The 23875-nt window shown below is 36.1% G+C and overlaps 1 protein-coding gene across 1 annotated transcript; it reads right to left on the minus strand.

Annotated features, from left to right (window-relative positions):
• Positions 1 to 414: 414 nt before the first annotated feature.
• On the minus strand, positions 415 to 23609 carry LOC129002717 (bifunctional peptidase and arginyl-hydroxylase JMJD5-like). Its single transcript, XM_054430731.1, has 9 exons — positions 23549 to 23609; positions 21751 to 21927; positions 19252 to 19378; positions 18392 to 18554; positions 17502 to 17654; positions 16138 to 16364; positions 15019 to 15165; positions 1143 to 1314; positions 415 to 593 (listed from the first exon to the last, which is right to left on the minus strand). The coding sequence occupies exons 2-9, from the start codon at positions 21888 to 21890 to the stop codon at positions 508 to 510; spliced, it is 1215 nt and encodes a 404-aa protein (XP_054286706.1). The 5' UTR covers positions 21891 to 21927; positions 23549 to 23609; the 3' UTR covers positions 415 to 507.
• Positions 23610 to 23875: the final 266 nt, after the last annotated feature.

A 23875-nucleotide genomic window follows, 5' to 3' on the forward strand; every position in this document is an offset into this window, starting at 1 on the left:
TCAATAAATGTTCCTTGCTAGCTACACAAGTTGTAGGCCTATCACTTGATTCTAAACTCGTCCTTCACTATCACTGCATTGTATCACTTTGATTGGAATACGCTCAAGTTCAGAACTAATTTTAATGCTTATTGATAATTACGTACTTTCAATAATCAATTAAATACTATATGATATTAAAATAAATGCAAGCTACCACTTGGCAGTCAAAATATTCTATTTCCTTTGTGTTTAAGTTTATCTGTGGGGTAGAGTAAAATAAAATGTATATGAGAAAATTGAAAACTACATCAAACATAATTTTAAAATGGGTACGCATTGTTAGTGTAACTGAAAAGTTAATGGTAAGTTTTGAGGTAGCGGTAACTATAGCCCAAAGTAAAACATCATATCATGGAAAAATTCATATTTATTCACATTATATACATTAAATTGGGAATCATATAGAGTAGAAACCATAAATTCAAATAATACAACAAAAATCGAAGTAAAAGAATATTTTTAATGTCAAGTCCACCAGAAACTGACGGAAAAACTGAGGTCCAAGGCCCTCACATGGTGCCACCAAGTAGGTGGAATATACAGCATATCTCCTGCAAAAAATACATATTAGGGTTCAGTTTGAATTCTATTCAGTCCTTTTATTTTTATAATAATGCCAACTTAAGACATGATGACAGTACAAGCGCTATTCAGAACGTAAGGTACATTATTGAATAAAATGTACAGTTTGTAAGTAAAAGGAACCTTTGTGATATCTCTACAAACTGGAGCAGAACCGCTATCACCACAAGTCTGTTTTGTGGTTGTCCTTAATGCCGTAATTAACTGGAAGGGAAATTTCCTGGTTTAGGTGATACACCAACTGGTATCTTTCCGTGAAATTTCAGCGTAGGCTCCAGTGATTCTTTACAATGGAAAGACAAATTGACACATAATATTTCATGACAGACAGTGGTTTACCGTATTTTATTTAATTCAAAATACCGTTCAGTGGCTAGCTATCGTAAAGACGTAATTACAAAGTGGTTAAGCTAAACATTCGTGCAAATACAACCATATGGTTAATTAATTGAAATTGTCACGTATTCCATAACATTCATGTCAAAGTTTCACATCTAGCTTTGAGATTATTGCTTTACCTGGATTTAGCTGACAAGTGATAGCTTGAGTATTCCTGTACTTTGGGTACAATTTGTAATCAGGAGCTTCAGGATCTACCCTTGCAGTGTTGGAAAGTAGCCGGCCCTCGTGAGGGTAGAGACAGTCAGTGTCGGAGGGGGAGTAGAGAACCACCCTCTTGTGGCCCACCACCTGCAACCAGCAACCATAGTATGCCAAAAGAAAGGAAACCTTAGCCTAAGTAGAACTTTGGTAATTTCACTATTTTTCATGACATGGGATAGAGACCTTTTATTTAAGCCTCTTCCGTCGTTCTACGACTTACCAGTCGCCCACAATTTTGACACAAAGAATCAACTTATGTAATTAAATATAAATGACTTCTTGATTGAGTTTATTTTATTTCCTGGATTAGCGAATAAAGTTTGTTTTTTGGGTCTGACTTAAGGAAAGTACAAATGAGGCGATGGTGACATCATAGTTTAGTTTAAAATTCCTCCGTTAACAGCATTGTAGTAGAGAGCACAGTAGTAACTTTTACTTCACTATTAGCCCTAGTTAATTATAAAATTAGGAAAAATTATAAAATTAATCTTAAAATTGTGCAATTATTAAATTAAACTGTCATAACCTAACCAAACGTGCTGATAATGAAACAAATCAAATAAAGGTTTACTAATCTAAAATATAGTTTTGTTCATAAAATAAAATTATAAATGCCTAAAATTCAATTTTTTAAATTTTTTAATTATAAAGTTAAACTGTCATAACCTAACCAAACCAACCAAACTTGCTGATGTGAAAAAAAAATTGTTGACAAAAAGTTAGTGCTGCCAGCGAGATTCGAACCCGGCACCTTCGGATTATCAGCCCGACACGCTATCCACTACACCACCGAGGCCGATGACTGAATTCCGTATCGTTGCGGTAATGGTGTTCCCCCAAGAGGAGATCTGACAGCTGACGTCATCGAAGGCTCTTCTATACCTCCCTTGAGTAAATACCTTGTTTTATCAGGCTCTTATCCTGTGATATCATCAGACTGGAAACAATGTGATACCGGAAATGGCATAGGTAGGTCATGTTTGTCGTCATGGTGATGTAGATAGGTGATATTACAACTAGGTAAGGTCACATAAAATTAAAAAAAGCACATAGAGTAGACTCCCTCTTATTCGGACTAACAGTTTTCCGGTTAAACCAACGTCCCCAAAAATTCGTTAAATCTGACTGTTTAAATGCATACTGTATACAGTATTTGACTTAAATTTATGAGTTCATTGTATTTAGACACATGATAACTGGTCTCAAATCTTTTCCACAAGAATAGTCCTATCAGTACCGCCCACTTCCTGCCGATCTAGTCCAGTTAAACCAATGTGCTGATAAAAATTGTCCAGATAAAGAGATGTCACTTCTACTGAGTGTAGTCCGGTTAAAAGGTTTCCGGATAAGAGGGAGTCTACTATATGTTACTTTATTTTACTCTAATGCCTCACAATATCTATATCTATGAACTAACGAAAACGAATAACGACGATTTAAAATCTGCACATACATGTAACAGCTGGTATCTAATATTGGTGTGGTGAGTTGTTTGTTTTATTGAATTAAATAAATTCTTTGTTGGGTGGTCGTTTAATTCTTACTGTGTCTTTACTACAGAGACGTAGGTGATCAAGTAACCATTCCAAAACCTCCATCTGTCCAAGAGTGAAAATTTAAAAACGTACGTTTTCATGTCCCTGGCCTTTTACTTCGTAGATACTGGATTTGTAGTTTATTATTATGTGTTTTAATATTTTTTGGGACGGGGGCAACATGTTACACACATTTATTTAGTTTTAAATAGGTTCTGGGTATTTTTTTCGTATTTTTAAAGTCTCGAAATTCACGACCATGACGTGTCCCTAGGGTACATTTTCCAACTTTCACGCTGTTTTTAGACTAATTATTCATACCGAAATATATAAAGCCATATTTTTATGTCGTCAATGGTTATTAAACTTACAAAAAAGGAGCATATTATAATTTTATTGTCATTGCAGACTGACTACCATGACAAAATAAGTCTGTCCCTCGATTTGGCGTCACGACCATTTGGGGGAAATTTTCAACTTTGGAGCACGGCAGTGGCAAGCCTGGCGTCGATGGAGTCAGTTGGTTTTAGAGACTAGTTCGGGGTGTACGTCAGGATTGTAGTGCCGGTCGTTTCGAGTTGAAACGAGGAATTACAAGATTAATAAAGGAAAGATTGTGTTTTTTGTAATTTTGGTGTGTCCATGACCGTACGTAGTCATTCGATGAAGTAGACATGGTGTTAATTTTTGTTTATAAGATATTTCAATTGCTAGATCAACCTAGAAGTCCACTTTGTATCCTCGAACATGAGGTGCAGGGCTACCACCAGAACAGAGCCAAATAACACGTAATTTCACGACCAAAGTTTCACGACCATCGCGGTTTTTTTCACGACCAATCCAGCCTTATGGATTATAGTGTGTTTGGTCGTGACAATAACTTTAATATAATTGTAAATTGAACAGTTTAGTTCAATTGAAACACATAGTTATATTATAACTAACAGTATAATTGAAGGATTGTTTGGAAAGATTTAGATTATTCCAGACAATTCACGACCGTACCACTTGTCCCTGACCATCACGTTTATGATTTCTATCATAAAAATTTCCAAAATTAAAATATCGTCATATTTTAATGTTTTATACACAAAAGAAGCACACCTCTATACAAACATAACGATTTTTCGGGTCTCAGGTAAGTTTTTTCGGAGTTATACAAACTTAAAAGGATTTTATTGACTTTTTTCTATTTTTTTGAGTTTTTTTAATTTTTTTCTAGAAAGACCAAATATACCAAAAGCTCAGTGACCTTTTTATTGTATAATGGTCATAAAAGTAAATTAGTTTATAGCAAAACATAGTTATAAAAATAATATTAACTATTTTTAATATTCATTTAAACGTCCGATATGGTCGTGACAGGATTTTGTGTTTTTCTACTAAAGATGCTCTTTAAAAAGAAAACTACCAAAGATATTGCGTTACCATGGACATTTTATGAAACTTAAAATGTTAATGAAATAAAAATAATAATAAAAGTTTTGAAAAAAGGGGAAAAAAATTTGCAAAGTGCTTTTCCTGAAAACGTACGTTTTTAAATTTTCACTCCCAACTGTCTTAATGAAAGGTGTTAAAGTTTTTTTTAATTAATCTACATACAATTTTCTTTCATATGACACCAATTTTAAATAAAAAATATTGTATAGCAATTTTCAATACATATATGCATATATATATATATGTATGGCGGCACAAGAATGGATTTTTGAAGAGGTGGAACAGAATTTGACTATGACTCTAAATGAACTTTCCCAGTACTATGACGCAAATCACCTCAAGCCAAACCCAGCTAAGACCCAAGTTTGTGCCTTTCACCTAAACAATAGAGAAGCAGGCCGTGAGGTGGCGGGGAGACCGTCTTCAGCATTGTCCTACACCCAAATATCTTGGTGTCATACTGGACCGCACACTGACATTTAAGGCGCATTGTATTGCGACAAGAGGTAAAGTCTCAGCGAGGAATAATATCATCAGGAAGCTCACCAGCTGATGCTGGGGTGCTAACCCTAATGTCCTCAGAACCTCAGTGTGTCAGCTGCGGAGTACGCTGCACCAGTATGGAATGCACATAAAAAAAACACACACACATGAAAAAAAGGTTGACATTGCAGTCAATGACATGGCTTGGATTGTAACTGGGTGTTTTGAAACCAACCCCACTACACAAAATCTATCCTATCGTAGGGATTGCCCCTCCATCAATCCGACGTGATGTCGCTGCCGACGCAGAAAGGACTAAGCAAGAGACAGACCCTCGTCACCCATTACACGGCCACCATCCTGCAGAGCGACGGCTTCGGTCCAGAAAGAGCTTTTTATCACGGACACGAGTCCTGGATGGATCACTCACAAGCAATCGGTTGCAAGGTGGGAGGCCTTGTTGACTAACCCTCCCATACCAGCCAGGGAGGAACTGGCTCCTGGTGGAGGCCTTCATTACACGGTGTGGAAGACCCTAAATCGAATTAGGGTCGAATTACCAAAATGCAAGACAAACATGCAGAAATGGGGTCTCTCTCGCCAGACGAAGAAAACATCTTGTGCGTGTGTGGTGCTGTTCAGGATCCTGGCCATCTGCTGATCTGTCCACGCCTAGACCAGTCTAGCACATTAGATGATCTTTTACAAGCGAATGACAAAGCCATATCGGTAGCTAATTTTTTGAAAAGCGAAGTCTGATTTCCGGACACGGAAAGTAAAGAAAAAGTAAGTATATATATATATATATATATATAAAGCAAACCTTGAACATTTTTTTTTTAAATCTATTTCTTGGTCAAATCTATAAAGTATTCAATTTGTTACACAAACAACTTTATTTGGTTTGTTTATATATAAAATCCTTCATTTTATAGCTGTTTTTGTAAAACTGCAAAACGACAAGATAGGCCTCGGCCTAATACAATTTTTGCACAAAAATTTATGTGTACTAAGTTAAAGTGTTGTGAGTATTGAAATAAATGGGAAATAATATTCTAAGCATAATTATATTACTTTTGCAACTAATTACAAAAAGGGAAAAATTAGGTAAGTCAATAATAACACATTAGCCTAATAATAACGCATAGTAATGCATTATGCGCTGCCGAGGAATTATATTTATGACTTGTTTCCTTATAGAAACTGATTCGTCCATGCCTATCTTCAACAATCTTTGCTGAAACAGCATATTTAAAACACTCCCTTTTGCATATTTATTCAGATCTAAAATGGCACCAGCAGAAAACAAACATACATTTGATTTTGGTATTGATGCTGAGGTAGGAGTCTCTTGTTCTTGTCTCAGCAATCTTTCGGGCAAAGTGGAATGAAGCTACTACCTATCACTACACTATTATGTATTTGTATTTGTTGTATTTGTATCACTATTATGTATTTGTATTTGTTGTATTTGTATCACTATTATGTATTTGTTAGTGATGGGTGGATCCAAGAAAATGTTGGTACCAGATTCAGATCTTGAAATAATCGGATCCATATACATTTTTTTTCCTGTTTTTCCAAGGACGGATTTTTAAAAAACTCATATTTCTAGGCAATTTCAAAAATGCATATGGCTAGGTAATGTGACAGTATGTCAACGTCAACTCATATGGGTAGGCAATGTCAAAACCTATCTGTGTCCATATACAAGACTATCTGTGTCCATATACAAGACTGTCTGTATCCATGTACAGGACTATCTTTGGATACAGATTGTCCAATTTAGTCTTGTACATGAATACAGATAGTCTTGTTTTTTTTTTTTTTTTTTTTTTTTTTTGTCCTGGGACGCTAGGCACGAGCCCGGAATTGTTTTTCACATTACTTCAGGCTAGACCTAGGGGTTACGGCAATATCACTTAGATAAAATCCATTGGTGATTTTGGCGGGGTTTGAACCCGGGACCCCAGAACCGGAGTCCCGCGCTCTAACCACTAGACCAGCTCGCTCCTCCATATATACTGTATTTATATGGACACAGTTAGTCTTGTATATGGTCACAGATTGTCTTATACAGGGTTACTCCCTTAACTTTTCAACCATTTGAGATATTTGAAATCTGTTTGCGGCAACCTTCTTCGATATGAAGGGCTACAATAATTATGGTCAATTTTGAAAATTTTGCCCTTAGGGGTGTGGGGGTAGGGGGTAATTCAAAATTTTCATATGGCAAGTATAGTCGAGTTTTGTATAATTTTACAGGTCTTGACAAAACATAAAAATTGACATAAAGAAAACCAAAATCGGCCCACTAATAATAATAATAATAAATCTGTATTGTCGTTTGGTAATATAAACATTACAATAGACAAGGTCAACATGTTTTGTTACATATGTTATATAAAATATTAAATATTCTTCAGAAAATCTATATATATATAAAAGGCAAAGCCCTCACTGACTGACTCACTCATCACTAATTCTCCCACTTCCCATTTACCTAGGAGGCTGAAATTTGGTACACTGATTCTTTAGGCATTAAATAGGAAAACTAAGTTGTTTTTATTCAGATCGGACTCTCGGGCTCCGCCCCAGTGGCTCTGGAGTTTCCCATGTTAACCTTATGAGAAATGGAATTAATGAATCTTAACAGCTGTTTCAATTAAACAAGTTGGTTCTGTTCTATGATGTTCAATAGCATTAAAGTTACAAGGATTACCAACAGGGTGCAGCACTATTATTTCTTTTACATTTATGACAACAGCTAATTTGCAACCAAAAGGTGAGTGAGCGTAGCGAACGAACTTCAACCTGAAGGCGAGTTAGCGTAGCGAACGAGCCAACCTGAAGGCAAGTGAGCGCAGCGAACGAGCTCCAACCTAAAGGTGAGTGAGCGTAGCGAACGAGCTCCAACCTAAAGGTGAGTGAGCGTAGCGAACGAAATTCAACCAGGACGTGATTGAGCCATGCGAACGAGATCATCTTGAAAATTAAGAAGTTAAACGGGGCAAAGCCCGCGGGTTACAGCTAGTGTTAAAATAAAGTTAAAAGAATCTTAAAAGGATAAAGCATCAGTAATAATAAAAACTTTGAAATTAACAGGGAAAAGACCATAATACGAACAAAGAATTATCAAGACTGCTTGGCCTCACATTTAAGCGTTGAAAAATCTACATTCTGCAAAAACTCCTCAACTGAATAAAAAGCACCACTTGTAAGCCAATCTGATAATTTTGACCTATACAATGAATACTTTCCTGATTTCTAAAATATATTGGAAGTTTATTAAATAGTTTTATTTGCAAGTATTTATAACTTTTGATAAATTTTGATAGCCTGGCTTGAGGAATATATAAATCTTTTGACTGTCTGGTGATATACCCATGGATTGAGTTGCAAGGAACAAATTTATTCAGATTCTCTTTAACGGAAACTAAATTGTAAAAAATGAAAATATTAGAGAGTGTCATGATTTTATTTTCAGCAAAAAATGCTTTGCAACTAACCCTATCCGGAATTTCAAACATAATTCTGAGAGCCTTCTTTTGCCATGTAAAGACCCGGTGAGCTCCTGAGCTATTACCCCACAGTATATTGCCATACAGCAAGTGTGAGTGAAATAAACTGTGATAAACAATTAGAAGTGTTGGTTTAGAAACACAATTTTTAAGTTTTCTTATCAAACAACATACTCTTGACAATTTTGAAATGATATTATTGGTTTGTATTTCCCAAGTGAGTTTAGAGTCTATGGATATTCCGAGTAATTTGACAGAAACTGCATTGTCTGCTTCAAGATTACGCAAAGTAAAACAAATTTTTTCTGTTTTATCATGATTTATTTCCAGAAAATTACTTTCAAACCATAGCTTACCCAATTCAATGGCGTTTTCTATGCTTTGGTTTGCAGAGTAAAAGTTGTCAGCTGATGAGATGAGAATGAATAACAAAATGGCGCCCTAAAACGTTTCAAATCCAAATAACCATGAGGGTGGCTGAAAATTTACTTGCACCCCCTTTAACTTTTTAACTATTTGAGATATTTGAAATCGGTTTGCGGCAACTTGTTTGGATATGAAGGAATTATGGTCAGTTTTGAAAATTTTGCCCTTAGGGATAGCGGGGGTAAGGGGTAACTCAAAATTTTTTAAATGGCAAGTATAGTTGAGTTTGGTATCATTTTGCAGGTCTTGACGAAACATTACAATTAACATAAAGAAAATAGAAATCGGACCATTAATAACAAAATGGCAGCTAAAAATGATTAAGACAATGGTCATTAAAAGTAATTTTGAACTACCATTTTGTTATTAATGCTCAGATATCAATTTTCTTTATGTTATTTGTTATGTTTCATCAAGATCTGTTAAATGATATCAAACTCGACTATACTTGCTATTAGAAAATTTTCAGCTACCCCCTACCGCCGCTACCCCTAAGGGCAAAATTTTCAAAACTTACTATAGTTATTGTAGCCCTTCATATCCAAACAAGTTGCCGCAAACTGATTTCAAATATCTCAAATAGTTAAAAAGTTAAAGGGGGTGCAAATTGATTTTTGGCCACCCTCATGGTTATTTGGATTTGAAACGTTTTAGGGCGCCATTTTGTTATTAGTGGGCCGATTTTGGTTTTCTTTATGTCAATTTTTATGTTTTGTCAAGACATGTAAAATGATACCAAACTCGACTATACTTGTCGTTTGAAAATTTTGAGCTAGACCCTACCCCCACTAAGGGCCAAATTTTCTAAATTGGCCATAATTATTGTAGCACTTCATATCGAAGAAGGTTGCCGCAAACAGATTTCAAATATCTCAAATGGTTTAAAAGTTAAGGGGGGGGGGGGTATAAGTTACTTTTCAGCCACCCTGTATGTGGACACAGTTAGTCTCGTACATGGATACACATAGTCTTGTACATGGGTACTGATAGTCTTGTTTATGGACACAGATAGTCTAGTACATGGACATAGATAGTCACTATTAATTTTATTTTAAAATACATAACTACCTATTACAAAACACCTGTTCTTATGTATGAATTGTAATTTATAAAGGACGTTTTGTGTAAGATGTTTAAAAATTTGAAAAAAAATTTAATAAAAAAAATTTGATTCATTAAAACTGGATCCAGCCCAAGATCCGATTTTTTGTGGATCCCATTGGTCGTCGGTTCTAGCTCAGATCCAGCGGATCCGGTAGTCCGATATCTGGATCCGACCATCACTAGTATTTGTATATCTAGACTAATGACACTTAAAGACCAACCTGATACTGTTTCTTCATGTTAAGATACTTCAATTTCTAAATCAGTAGTTACCGTGGCAGATTCATTTTGTGTTGAGAGCCCATGAGGGGATACCTAACTTTGAACATTTGTAAATATTGTATCCATGACCCGCCCAAACTTTATAAAGTTAAGTCTGTTTATTCCTTTTGAAGAGTTTTCTTGATCGGATTACATTTTAAAATTAAACCCAACAGCTGTAAATTAATTACATTAGAAAACTTGAAATGGTTTACTACGGCTCTAGGAAATGCTTGAGCCAATACTTCTGCAGACCACATAAATCTAACTGGCATAGAGCCCATGATGAAGCGGGAACTATGCATGAAAGTTATAAAAAAACTTCCACGAAGAAGATGCTTACGTAATACTAGAAGAACAATTTGACAAGGATATGACGAATAAATTTAATCAAGCCGCTGATGACAAATAATGAAGTTAGTCCAGACCATTTCAAAATGCCAAAGATTCCAGTTAAAGCAGATGACTTAAAAATGGTGGAAGCAATGTTTGCCAAATATTACAATTTTGTAATAATGCTTGAATAAGATTATCCTTTAGTTCGGAGAATGAATCTAAAAATATTTAGTTCAGATTTTTTTAAACCCTTCCCCTTATTAATTTGTTGTAAAAACAAGCTATAACGCTAACAAACTATGCTTTAAAAGTGTATTGGTCATATAAATGGCACATTCTATTGAATGCTATATTCAGAATAAGTCTTAGTAACATACCAGAATAACAGATAAATTACCATATTAAAACTAGGACAGTGGGAGTTTTAATAAAGAAACCAAACCATAAGATTCAATTATGTTTATTTGAAGAATCTGCACTCTAAATACAAACAGAAGATGTATGGTAACAAAGTATTTAAGTCGTTATTAATTCACACTTTTTTGTCTTGGTGTCTTATACAATTCAATACTACCTAAGTTTTATTAATGTTAAGTTTCTCAAGATCAAACTTTTGATGCAAAAGTAGGGAACATATTTTGTTTTTCACTAACATGAGGTGCCTGGTGTTGGATTTGAAACACAAGATCCTTCAAAGGACGGACAATTTGAAATGACAGGTTTGCTTATTTAATTATAGGTTGAGTGAGTGGGTTACCATCCTACTTTTCCTCTTAGTGTGAGGGCTACACACATGCATCGGAAAAGCAGGATTTTTCACATCGCTCACCTTTTTTTTATCCCTTTTTAAAAGCATTGTGGTTTTGTCTAAATGCAGCAAGGTGGAGAAGGCTTTGCTGGGGTTTTAATAGGGGATGACAAGGATATAATTGAGGGAGCATGGGCAGAGGGGACTTATAGGCTTTGTTGATGGTGATAAGGAAGATGATGCAGGCCGAGACAAAGAAGAAGTCTTGGAGGTAGAAGTAGAAGACACCGGAGGCTTCGTAGACGTTGGCATAGAGGTAAAATACTTGATGTTCCTCCAGTCAGCGCTTGGAGGAGTTTGGACTTCTTGACCCCAGCTACCGGTTTCATTGGTTTGGTGGATTTCCTTAGGCACAGTTCCATGGCAGATGATGCAGAAGAGGACGATGGCGATGATGTAGACCGGCTTCAAAGTCTCAGCAGGAGAAGAAGAAGATCCAGGCTCTGGCATGTCTTGGGGACAGAAGTTTCAATAGAAGTTGAAGATTTCTTCTTGATTTCCCCAGTCAAAGCCTGCAGAAGTATGGATCTTTTGGTCCCAGCCACTGGCTTCATGGGTTTGGTAATCTTCCTCATGCAGGGGTCCATGGCTTTTCTGCAGGATGACAACATAATGATGTTATTAGCTAATATTCTCTCACATATATACCCACCCTAAGTGGTGGGGATATGGATACAAGACAGAGTGGGGGAAAGAGTAACATAGCGTAAATAGTCTGTAGTTCTGAAAAACATGAATATGCTAAAAACCTATAGATTATAACCAGACAAACACATGCACAAACTCTTTGTGATAATTACCTGGAAATATCGGTCTACGCATTCCACTCTCTCTTCAAATGGGACGTTTAACACGTTCGCTACTCAGGGTGTCTACCAGATTTCTCAAATGGAATTCCCGACTTTTTCCCGACTTTTCATTACCATTTTTATATAAATCCCGACCAAAAACTCGGTCCCTTCTTCATGTTACTACACCTTTTTCCATCTCGCGGTCACGGTACCTTCGTCAACATATGTTGTCACTCGCGACGCAGCGAAATCACTGACGATCGAAACGAATCACATGCCGAGAAAATCCCGTATTAAATGTAAGGGTGTGTGAAGCAGCAAAAAATTTCAATTCAAAGCAACGATTCGATTTAAAAAAAATGTTGATGTAACTCGATTCAAAGCCATGGAATTTTTCTATTCATACTTGTCAGTGGAGTGAAATATATGTTTTCAATCATACATTAGAAGAACCAGTGTTTCTCAGTGTATGCTATGTACTTGGATGGCATCTGTATGGTAAGCAATGTCTCAGTGTATGCTATGTACTTGGATGGCAATAACCTGTATGGCTGAGCAATGTCTCAGTGTATGCCATGTACTTGGATGGCAATAACCTGTATGGCTAAGCAATGTCTCAGTGTATGCTATGTACTTGGATGGCAATAGCCTGTATGGCTAAGCAATGTCTCAGTGTATGCCATGTACATAGATGGTAATAACTTGTATGGCTAAGCTATGTCTCAGTGTATACCATGTACTTGGATGGCAATAACCTGTATGGCTAAGGAATGTCTCAGTGTATGCTATGTACTTGGATGGCAATAACCTGTATGGCTAAGCAATGTCTCAGTGTATGCTATGTACTTGGATGGCAATAACCTGTATGGTAAGCAATGTCTCAGTGTATGCCATGTACATGGATGGTACTAACTTGTATGGCTAAGCTATGTCTCAGTGTATGCCATGTACTTGGATGGCAATAACCTGTATGGCTAAGCAATGTCTCAGTGTATGCTATGTACTTGGATGGCAATAACCTGTATGGCTAAGCAATTTCTCAGTGTATGCTATGTACTTGGATGGAAATAACCTGTATGGTAAGCAATGTCTCAGTGTATGCCATGTACTTGGATGGCAATAACTTGTATGACTAAGCTATGTCTCAGTGTATGCCATGTACTTGGATGGCAATAACTTGTATGGCTAAGCTATGTCTCAGTATATGCCATGTACTTGGATGGCAATAACTTGTATGGCTAAGCTATGTCTCAGTGTATGCCATGTACTTGGATGGCAATAACTTGTATGGCTAAGCTATGTCTCAGTGTATGCCATGTACTTGGATGGCAATAACTTGTATGGCTAAGCTATGTCTCAGTGAATAACTTATATAATTAATGTCAATAATTTGAATAATGTCAATAAGTTGTATGGATACTGATAGTCAAAGTAACAGTATCAATGTAACAGTCAACTACGTATATGGATACTGATTCAATAACGTATGGACACTGATTCAAAAAGGTATTTGGATAATGATTCAATAATAACGTATATGGATACTGATTCAAAAACGTATTTAGATACTGATTCAAAACCGTATATGGATACTGATTCAATAACGTATATGTGATTCAAAAACGTATTTATGGATACTGATTCAATACCGTAAAGACCTATAGATACTGATTCCATAACGTATGGATACTGTTCAATAACGTATATAGATACTGATTCAATATCGTACGGATACGGATTCAATAACATATGGATACTGATTCAAAAACATATATGGATACTGATTCAATAACGTATATGGATACAGATTCAATAACGTATGGATACTGAATGCCCATGATTCAAATGGTTATTTTAATCATCACTAAAACGAATTGTAATTACAATGCATTTTCGATTCATCCCACACCCCTCAAATGTAATCCCGTCCCAATGATCAGGAATATAAGATCCAGAACATTTTTTTTAGGTTTTGGGACCCGTTCATCCCTAATTTTGAAAGGTTAGATTATTCCCGACATTCGGCCGAAATTCATGACTTTTTCACGACTTTTCCCGACCTTTCAAAATCCCCGACTTTTTCCCGAATTTCCCGGAATTCCCGACTGGTAGACACCCTGCAGTACTGCAATAGTACGAAATTTTCCATTCACATGGACCAGCGACGCACATATGCGACGGCCGGTTTCCACCCATAGACTGCTGTCGCATATATGCGACGGCTAGCCACATTAAAATAGACTGCCGACGCATATTTGCGTCGGGGTTCTAATGTTATTAAAATGCTTATATCTTTGTAGTGGTCTATTTGAAGACACTGAATACCCTGCAGTGGTCTACAGAGATGTCTGACGCACAACTGCGTCGCTTGGTCTGTGGATATGATGATTGGTGACGTCATATAATAGTTGGAAAAACTAGTCTTTACTTTTCTGCATCACTGTATGTATGTATGCAGTATGTATGCTGCATTATCCTATGTAGCTTTTAAATTTGTTCAGTTATAAACTGTTCTTGAATAATCTGATTATTTTTTACTTACTTTTACCTTAAAACACAAAAAATGAACTGTCGCATATATGCGACGTTTAGTCTATTTTAAGAAAACTGTGATAATTTTCACTATTGTCTTCGCTGTAGACCGGGCGTCGCAAATATGCGACATTACAAAAGGTTATAAAAAATACAAAGAAACAAGAATAATTTATTTACAAACACGATTGTAGCGTAGTAGCGAACGTGTTAAACAGTATACACGCCCGCAATGTGTGCATTCTGATCGTAAAACAGATGGACTACAGCTGCTTGGGGATGGTGGTGGTTCCTAAAAACGTAAAATGTATTATACATATGGGGAGAGGGAGAGAGGAATCACTACGTCACTTCAACCGGTAATATGTCTTTTTCCATTGACGCATTACATCCAGTCTGATGCCGTCACGGGATAATGGCCATGGAACCATCTACTGAAGGTTGAGAAATACAAAACAACTCTAGTCCTTAAAAGAAATATTTACTACTCCTTGGACAACAAAAACGGTAAACTAAAGTAAGTTGTACTCGTAGCAGCTAATTTAACAGCTTACTTGACACAGTAGGTTGTGTTTTGGGTCATGGTGTAGAGGTGATAGAGTTCCAGGTGGTCCAAACCAAGCGTTGATGTCCACTTCACCCTCCTCTTCACTGCAGGCGCAGTAGTCCGGAACAAATATATCCTTCCTCAACTCTGGTACCTGTTTGACAAAATTCAGAACTAGAAGCTTGTTGTAATTTGCTGCTATTGTAGTAACTTTATAATTGTTTGATAAGTGTATATTTAATACTGCAATCGAAAAAATTTTGAATAACTAATAAAAAAGGTTCTTATCTTAGTTCCACAAAGGCCTTCGTTTGTGTCAGATAGTTTTTTTGTCATAAACAATTGATAAATTATTGAAGCCTACAAAACTTTTTAAAAAAGCTTTCTTTGTGTTTTTCAAAGTGTTAGATAAAATTCCATCCGTGAGTGCTTCTGTATGGGCACCATTTTAGAACACACTTTTCCCATTTTGAAATGTTTTGTAATATTTGTTAATGTCATCCTTTGTGAATTTCGGCAGTCTGAACAGCCAAACGAATCTTGATGGATGAGATTGCCTAATTATTAAGTTTTGTCATTGTTTTTTGTCCTATTTTTTTATGTTTTGATGTTGAAGGAATCCTGAGTGTGTGGGTCTTTTTATATATCTTCTCCCTTCTTTGAACCGTTTATCCAACTCAAGAACCGTGTGCAATGAATGTGACAAGTAGGCCTATTGATCCCCATACACTTGTAGGAGAGAATAAGTCTCTGTACCGAGCTTCACAAAAAATGTCAGGTTGACCGTTAACCTGTTGCTCAGTTATACAATTTTTTCCAAGCTGCAAATACCTAATCTGACATGAATTAAAGCTGTGGCCTAACTAAGCGACCCACTGTCGTCAAACTGGAATGTGGAGTAGAAAGTTATACAGTTTGTCTCTAAGAAAGCCAGTCCTGTTACTTTACAGCCACACCTCGTATGAGTTGATGAGGCACATAATAGAATAAGGCTATGGCTTAAAATAAATAAATAAGTTGTCCTTTGTAAAAAATAGCATTAAAAAACAATATGTAATAGAAATAAAACTCAATACAACTTTAGCATGGGAACGGAGGTCACAGTGATGTCAAAGCATGGACTAACCTGGTCGAAAAGTTGATGTTGAGCCAGGTAGCCGATATCCTTGCTATCACTTGTCGGGTTGGTGATGTAGAGACTGATAAACTCTCTGAGAGTCATGAGACGCTGGGACCAGTCTGACTGTGCATAGTTAGAGCCTAGCTCCACAGGCACTGTGCGACTACCAGCAACAGTCAGTAGGTACTGCAGGTCTTCCCACAGCCTTAGTGCTGGCCAGTGAGTCATACAACCTACGGAATCATTCAAACAACTTTAGAATAGACGATTAGTAATTCATGACATTTAGGGAATATGGTCCCGTCAACAAGTGAGATAGTATTTAGTGCAAAATGAATAAGTACACAGACCCAGCCTAAAATGAAATACCCCCGCCTCAGCAAACCTGTAGACAAAGCAAATTTCCATTTGCCTGATTAGATTTGTTTAATGTCCTTAAACATATCTGATTTACTCCCCATTTAAATATCATTAGTTTTAATGACTTGATGCTACGGAGAAGGTAAAAGGGTTTTTGATCAAATTTAATGGTAGCCTACCGGATAAAGTAAATAAATTTGCCAAATTTTATAAAAATATATCCATAAACAAGAAAACAACAAGAGTTTTCTATTTCTCCATAAGAATAACATGTGAATTTGAACACAGCGATCGTCGAAATGACTTCCCCTCCTGCGTTCGCGGAACATCTCTCGCGATAGCGGCGTTATCATCACTCGCGAAGCGGCAAAATCGCCGACGATCGGACCAAATCCCGTCCCGAAACCTTCCCGAATCAAATGTAATCCCGTCCCGAAAATCGGGAATATTTTTTTCCCGAAATTTTTGGGTCCCGTCCATCCCTAACAAACACTTATGATTAGGAAGGCCGCACTGTGTCTGCACTGAATGCTAAATGTTGACTAATCGTACCTGCTCGACAGCTCCGTATTTATGGACTCTCGGATTGGGGGTGGGTGGGGTGGTAAGCGTCTTTTTCTAAGGTTTCCACTAAGGAAACAGACAAAGGTGTAGAATTTAATATCTTTGTTAACTAGTATTTGCTACTTGTGGTTGTCCAGTGGTCGAAAACTCAACCAAAAATGTGTAATGTAGGTAAAGAAACATGCTTGCCTATTAATATATAGATTCTATTTGTATTATTGAGTCGTGATCAGATTTGATATTAAAAAAACAAAAAAAGATTTCAAAAGATTCAGAATCAATATTGAGATCAATAACTTTGATTATAGTCTGCCTTCACTTTCCAAAAAGTATTTACAAGTTACTTTTTACATTCCTATATCACAAACACAGATCTCTTTGTTTTTCTTGTAGGAATGGGATAACTAGTGAAAGGCTTAATTCGTTTTATTCTGAAATACACCTACCTGAAATTTTAACTGGTTTACGAGGATAAAAATGCTGTGATGAAAATGTTTCGAGTGATGGGCTGTGAAGTATAGGGATTTCAACAGCTGGGACTTTCAGCTCAGGAGTGTTTCTATCCTTACTTGTTCTTGCACCGCTTACAGGAAGTTGAACTGAAACACATTGATTGTGATAACTTTATACAACACAAAACACACCGAACAAAAATTGTTTTCATGTAAAACTCTTTGAGTTAAGACTTTATAAAAGCTAACACTCCAAGAGTTAAATTAGAGATTCTTGTCATTTGCCTACTGGGGCTGATGATTGAATCTAATCAAACTCGATCACCACTCACAATTTTTAATATGTAGGGCCTACTAACCTTCTTGTGAGTTAACAGCATGAGTGCAAATATATTTTCACCAGTTATTAGACTATTTTATTACTTTCCGTGAATTTTATTTTACACTTTTCTAGGGCACTAAACGGCAAAAAAAGATTTATCAACTTACAAAATATTTACTAGTTTCAACCAAAACTTAGCTAAAATAGTTAGATAAAGCAAGTTGAGTCTCAGACTTTATATTGAAAAATTATACGCTAAGTACAATTTCACATTAGACCCGTCGGGCAAATGCAGAATTTGAATTCAAGCTCTGACAAAAATCAACATCAATTATATACCGTAGCCCTAACCAGAACTGACCCAAATCAAATGTGATGCAATTCCTCGAAAGAATCACATAAGTACAAATAAGGCCTGTTCTCTAAACACCTGTAATAGATAGCCAATAACGTTTACAGAATCTTAAGTAATTAATAATGATTAGTGTAGGCCTATATGCTACTCAAATTGTTTTTTTTTTTTTTTACGATAGTTAGCTTGATTTTGGGTACGCGTACTTACACTGCGTAACAGCTTCAGACAAGATTTTTGCAGCTTTAGTCAGCTGTTCTCTGTGTGAAATGCCCAGCAACAACCCCATGTCCGCTGTTTTGATAGCCTGTTGTAGCAAAGACGTCTGACAATCATCAGAAGACGTTATGGCTTGTTGCGCTAGTGCTATTACCTGGAACGTAAGTTAAAACTGATTACCACTAAAAGCTAATTGTTACATCAGTGACTGTTTACGATCCAAATCAATGTTCAAACTACTTCTGGGTTCAGGTTTCCTTGCCTTCTTACCTAATTACTTTTGATTTATACTCTCGATAATTTGTTAAATTGAGGGTCCAAGCAAATAAATTTGAATTATGAAGAGGTTTGATTTAAATTAAAAAGAGTTAATTTATTTTTTAATATAGTAACTTACCATATTATGTAAGGTAGGCCTATAGAACATTACAAGTTTGAACGTAATCATCCGTGAATGAATTAAATGAGAAATGAATTAAAGCAATTCGCTATGGCAATCAATATACTATAACGTTATCCTCCATGAGGAAATACAATGAGAAGAGGGCATCCTAGTGTTTTGGAGCTTGTTCTATAAATGGTAAAGCCGCACATGGATCCGTGTGTTGCTGCAATCAGTCCCGCTGCCAAGTTCAACCATATGGTTGGTATTACACCAGATTCAGAAAAACATTTTAATGGCTTTCTTCACTCAACCCTATTTTTGCTAACTCAACTACCTATAGCTTACTTTAACTTTGTCTGAAAATTTCACATACTAGGAAACATTCTTTTCCTGCTGACAGGGCAATTTAGAAATAGGCCTAACGCAATCAAACTTAGTAACTGCAAGTAAAAAAGTAAACACTTGCCTTTAGCAGACTTGTGACGGAGTAAATGGCTCGCTGAAAGTCAGGCACCAAACTCCAATGTCCAGTGTTTAGTTCTTCCCAGGTGACATCCAGTACTACTTGAAGAGTATCCACACACTCCCCGTACCTGGTGCAAGTCAATAAGTTGTAAATTACTTCTACTTCAATGTCACTAGACTAACAATTTTATAAAGGCCCTAGGCCCAAGCTATATTTATCGAGTTGGGAACATTCAATTGAGATTTTTCACTAATGCTGATTTTCATATACCTACTAGTTTGAACTAATCAGATTTTTGGAAAGTGGGACTAAATTCATTATTTTCTGCTAAGTTAGCCAGTATCACTGGCCTTCTCGTGTTTGTAAATTGCATAATTGTTTTGAAATCATTTGCCTCTGCTGTTTGTGTAGCCAGTACTAATTGACAATTTTTCTACACACCAGCTCAGCAGCCATCATGGTTTCTCCCCAGCAGCTTAGAAATATTTTTGTTATAAAGTTGTTTCCTTGAGTATTACTACTAATCAGATGTAAAAACAGACAATAAACATTTTGTGAGAAAATAAAATATTTTGGTTTACAGGCTGCTATATTTTTCGGATGAAGTGCTTTATGGTCTCGGCCTGCCCCTGTTAGATAAAAAACCTGACACTGACGGTAGCTATGTCGCCGTTCACCTAGGCTACACGGTGGAATGTTCAATAAAGTTCAGTTCTTCAGTTTTCTATATTTAATTATGCCATCAATCAGTGAGTTCATGTTGTTGCTAGCTCTTCAGCTAAAGAAAATAAGAAGGAAAAGAACAGTGCCTGTTCACCCTATTCTATCTGTGTCTCAAAGTTAAGAAGATATAAGCCTAGAAGAAAATAAACTAGGCCTACACTAAAGTGATTATAAAGGTAAAATCAAACCTTACTGACTAAGATAACTTAATTTAACTTAAGAATCGTCACACTGATTTATTGGTTGAGTATGTGCTTCCCAGGTGCACCCAGATAAGCGTGCATATATGCGAAACTAGGCACCGTAACTTAGTGTAACTGGCTCTCATATAACCAAATGTTATTTAAACAGTACACTTCCACAGCAAGGACCAGCCATGGTCTGGGTGTTCAGCCACTGTATAGTTGAGAACAGACACCGTGCCTGTGGCTGCTTTTTGCCCCCCCCCCCTGTCATTTTCGGCCACGCCACTTAACATTGTAGTGTAATACAATTCCATTTGATTCGATTCAGGAAAACACTTAAAAGCACTGAAATATAATTTGTTGTGTCCAATCCAAAACTTAAAACTACCGGTACCTCAGTTTTGAAAACCAGTCTAAAACTGTTTTCAAGTGAAATAAAAAAAATGTGAACAAAAATCTAGCTTGTTACCTATTAAGTTAACCTGAAAATTGAATTATTATTTAATTATTCATTATTGTTATTTAATTATCTACTAAGCCAACACGAAATTTGTCCTCTGAACTCCTCCGCCATTTCTCTCCCAATTTTTATTATTCGTCTCATTGGAAAGAGTGTGTCACGTAGATTTGCAAACTGACCTTAAATTTTTCAAAAAGTCCCTTGGGCTCTGGCACAGTAGCTTTTAAAAGTTCCCATGTTATCTATGAAGAACATAATTGTTTACATTATGATAATTTAATTGCTGTAAATATTTAAGCTGCAATTCAATGAAATGTGTGCTAAAAACATTTAATTTCACTGATTGTGTGATCATTGCATAGGAAAATACTCGCCTAATGAAACTGGTACGGCAAGGACATTCAATCGTTTTCCAGAAGTCAAGTGATTTTTTAAGAATATGATTACATCTAAAACCCCTTTAACTTACTAAAACTTTCATTGAAGAAATTATTATTCACAGTTAAGGGAAACAAAACCTAGATCTGAACAACATCAAGCCTTTTAAACCTGCATATCGGGTAAATACAATTGACATTATTACAGCAACAAACCAAAATAATGCCAGTTGAAGAAAATAAAATTGTGACGAACAGGTTATGCAAGAAAATCAGGTAGTTCTTAAGTAGCAATGTGAACATATTTTATCGCTATTTAAAAAATGACTGAAATTTGTAGACATACTGGTGACTATGGTGGTACCATGCAGGTAAGTAGGCCTACATATCAATGACGAGGATAAACATTGACAACCTTACCCGTTATGAGCAAGTCGGGAAACATTTGTAGAAAACACACAAAAAAACTATAGGCTATCAGCTTTTGTAAAAAGATAAAATAATTAAAAGAAACGTTGATTATATCAAACTGGTATTGACACGTTGAGTATTTCCATTAGGCACATAAACTTTGAGTTGACTTTTTTGAATCATCGGAAATTATGACTGTGTTATTCGTTTTCAAAATAACTCAGACTGTACTTATTACTTTGCAAATTACTCGAATGAGCAACATGTACTCTATCTAACTTAGTTCAATTATAAACTTATCTTAAATATTACACTATCTATTCATTAAGCAAGTGTGATTTACCTTTTGTTTTCCTCCAACTTTAGAGATTCCATCAATAAAAATTCAACATCAGGTGAAGTACCTTCTATAGCCTGTATTTCTTCCTTTTTTAAACAAATGCTCCTAACAAGGTTTAAGATCTTATCCTGGAGGTTTTCCATGGTTAAATCCTTTTCCGTTTGCGATTAAGTTTAGCACCTAAAACAAATTAATGCCCAAAAATTAGGTTGGAAAGATTTTGTAACCTATATGTACCAAAGGCAATCTAGGTCAAAGAAAATAGTAAATAAAAATACCCCCGCCGCAGCAAACCTGCAGACTAAGCGAATTTCCATTTGCCTGATTGGATTTACACTCAAATGTCTCCTTAAAAATATCACATTTATTCCCTATTTAAATCAAATCAGTTTAACACATACTTAGGTTTGCTGCAACAGGGAGGGTTAAAGTGTTTTTTTTATGTAAAATGTTAATAGTTAGTAAGAAATAAAAACATTTTCCAAATTTGGGCAAAATATGTTAATAAATAAGCAAACTACAACAGTTTACTTATCCTCCATAAGAATAACATGGGAATTTTAAATTTACAATTTTTTTTAATTTTCTCCGTAACCATTAGGCGCATTATAACGCTTCAATATACTAAATTATTTGTTTTTTTAAGCTCTACAAAATAGTTTGGAAAGAAATTGCAAAAATTTAAGTTTTTTGGGTCAAAAATGGGAAAAACCCATTTTTACCCCATAAACCCCCGTTCCCATGGTCCGATCATGCTGGTTCGCGAACTCGTTCGAATAAACGTAGGTTTACACGTTTGTACCAAATTTCATCAAAATCGGATTATTTTTGCTCGAGTTATCGCGCTAACGGACACATATATATATAAATATATATATATATAAATATATATATATAAATATATATATATATATATATGAATTTGAACGGATGCTATTTTTGGCCTCTAGGGACCTCAAAACGAAAAAAAAATCGGTCCCGGGTCCAGGTCTTACCATGAGTACTACGGTAATAGCTTATTCCCTATATGGGAAATTCGCTAAAAACGAGTGCTAAGCTTAAGCCATTGCAATTACGTCAGGCCTGCGGGTTTACCTAGCTGCCGAATAACTACAGCTGATTTTAAGACCAACAGGGTACAAAGGTTATTACTTAACTTAAAGGAAGCAGCTGGTATAGCCTAAGTTATTCCTAGCTGAAGAATTTGAAAGGGGCACATGCACTTAAACACTCACAACCGGCAGCAAGAAATAGGCTAACTGCCTTTAGGCAGTTAATTAGAAAAAGGCTTAAAAGAGCTAGGTACCTACGGTAAGTTATTTGTTAGGTTAAGTTATAAGCTTTTGGTTATATTTGAGTAAATATATTCAATCCTCAAATTCATTTTTAGCCCTAAAAATAAATTGCAAGTTAAGTTGATTGAAAAAAGCGAGTTAGGCCGGCTCTTTAGGTAAATAAATAACAAATAGGCCTAGCCATGAACATTGATACCGGTATTAGCAATAGGCCTACAATATTTTCAGAAGATAGGACAAGACATTCAGTAACTTATTTGGTTTACTTATTTTTAAGGTTTTGGATTCAATTAAAGTATTTTGATGCTGGATATAACCTAAAACCATGCCGGTACCAAGGCAAGGTAATTTTTTGGTTACTGACACATAACCTAAAATCGAAACAAAACCCCATGTGTGTTGTGTTGTGTGTAAGGATGACAGAAACATGCACTTCAATAATTTTTTAGTGTAATCAGAAATTTATCTACTAAATATTTCAAAGCTCAAACAATTCATTAACTTACTTTGAGTCCTCATAAGTGCACCACACGTGGAAGATCTTCGCAGTTTGAGTTTGCGATGCCGAGCAGCCGAAGCCGAGCCGACAGCCGAAGGGTTCGGTTGATTCTGTTCTGTTGTTCTGTTTGTTTCATTGTTTCGGGGTTGTGCTGGTTGTTGTCGATTTAATTGAATGTGATTGTGCAATTCACTGACATCGCAGCTGCACAGCACCACCACCGCCAGCCAACACTCAACAGCCAGCCGGCGAGTATTTGTCTTGTCAGCGGCCGGCGAAGTCGGACATTATTATTTTACTTTTGGTTTTGGTAGTACGAGGCAGCGGATCAATA

This window comes from Macrosteles quadrilineatus, unplaced genomic scaffold, assembly GCF_028750875.1.
Source record: "Macrosteles quadrilineatus isolate MER2022 unplaced genomic scaffold, UCM_ALF_1.0 Scaffold_1__1_contigs__length_201487025, whole genome shotgun sequence".
NCBI lineage: Eukaryota > Metazoa > Arthropoda > Insecta > Hemiptera > Cicadellidae > Macrosteles > Macrosteles quadrilineatus.

Bases quoted from the DNA above. Each gene is read 5' to 3' on its own strand.
- LOC129002717 (XM_054430731.1), bottom strand. From the start codon at position 21,890: ATGGAAAACCTCCAGGATAAGATCTTAAACCTTGTTAGGAGCATTTGT. The intron at 16,365-17,501 runs GTAGGTGTATTT...ATGATTCCGTAG, and splicing joins TAAACCAGTTAAAATTTCAG to GTTGTATGACTCACTGGCCA. The intron at 15,166-16,137 runs GTTAGTCCATGC...TTTGTCAAACAG, and splicing joins AACATCAACTTTTCGACCAG to GTACCAGAGTTGAGGAAGGA.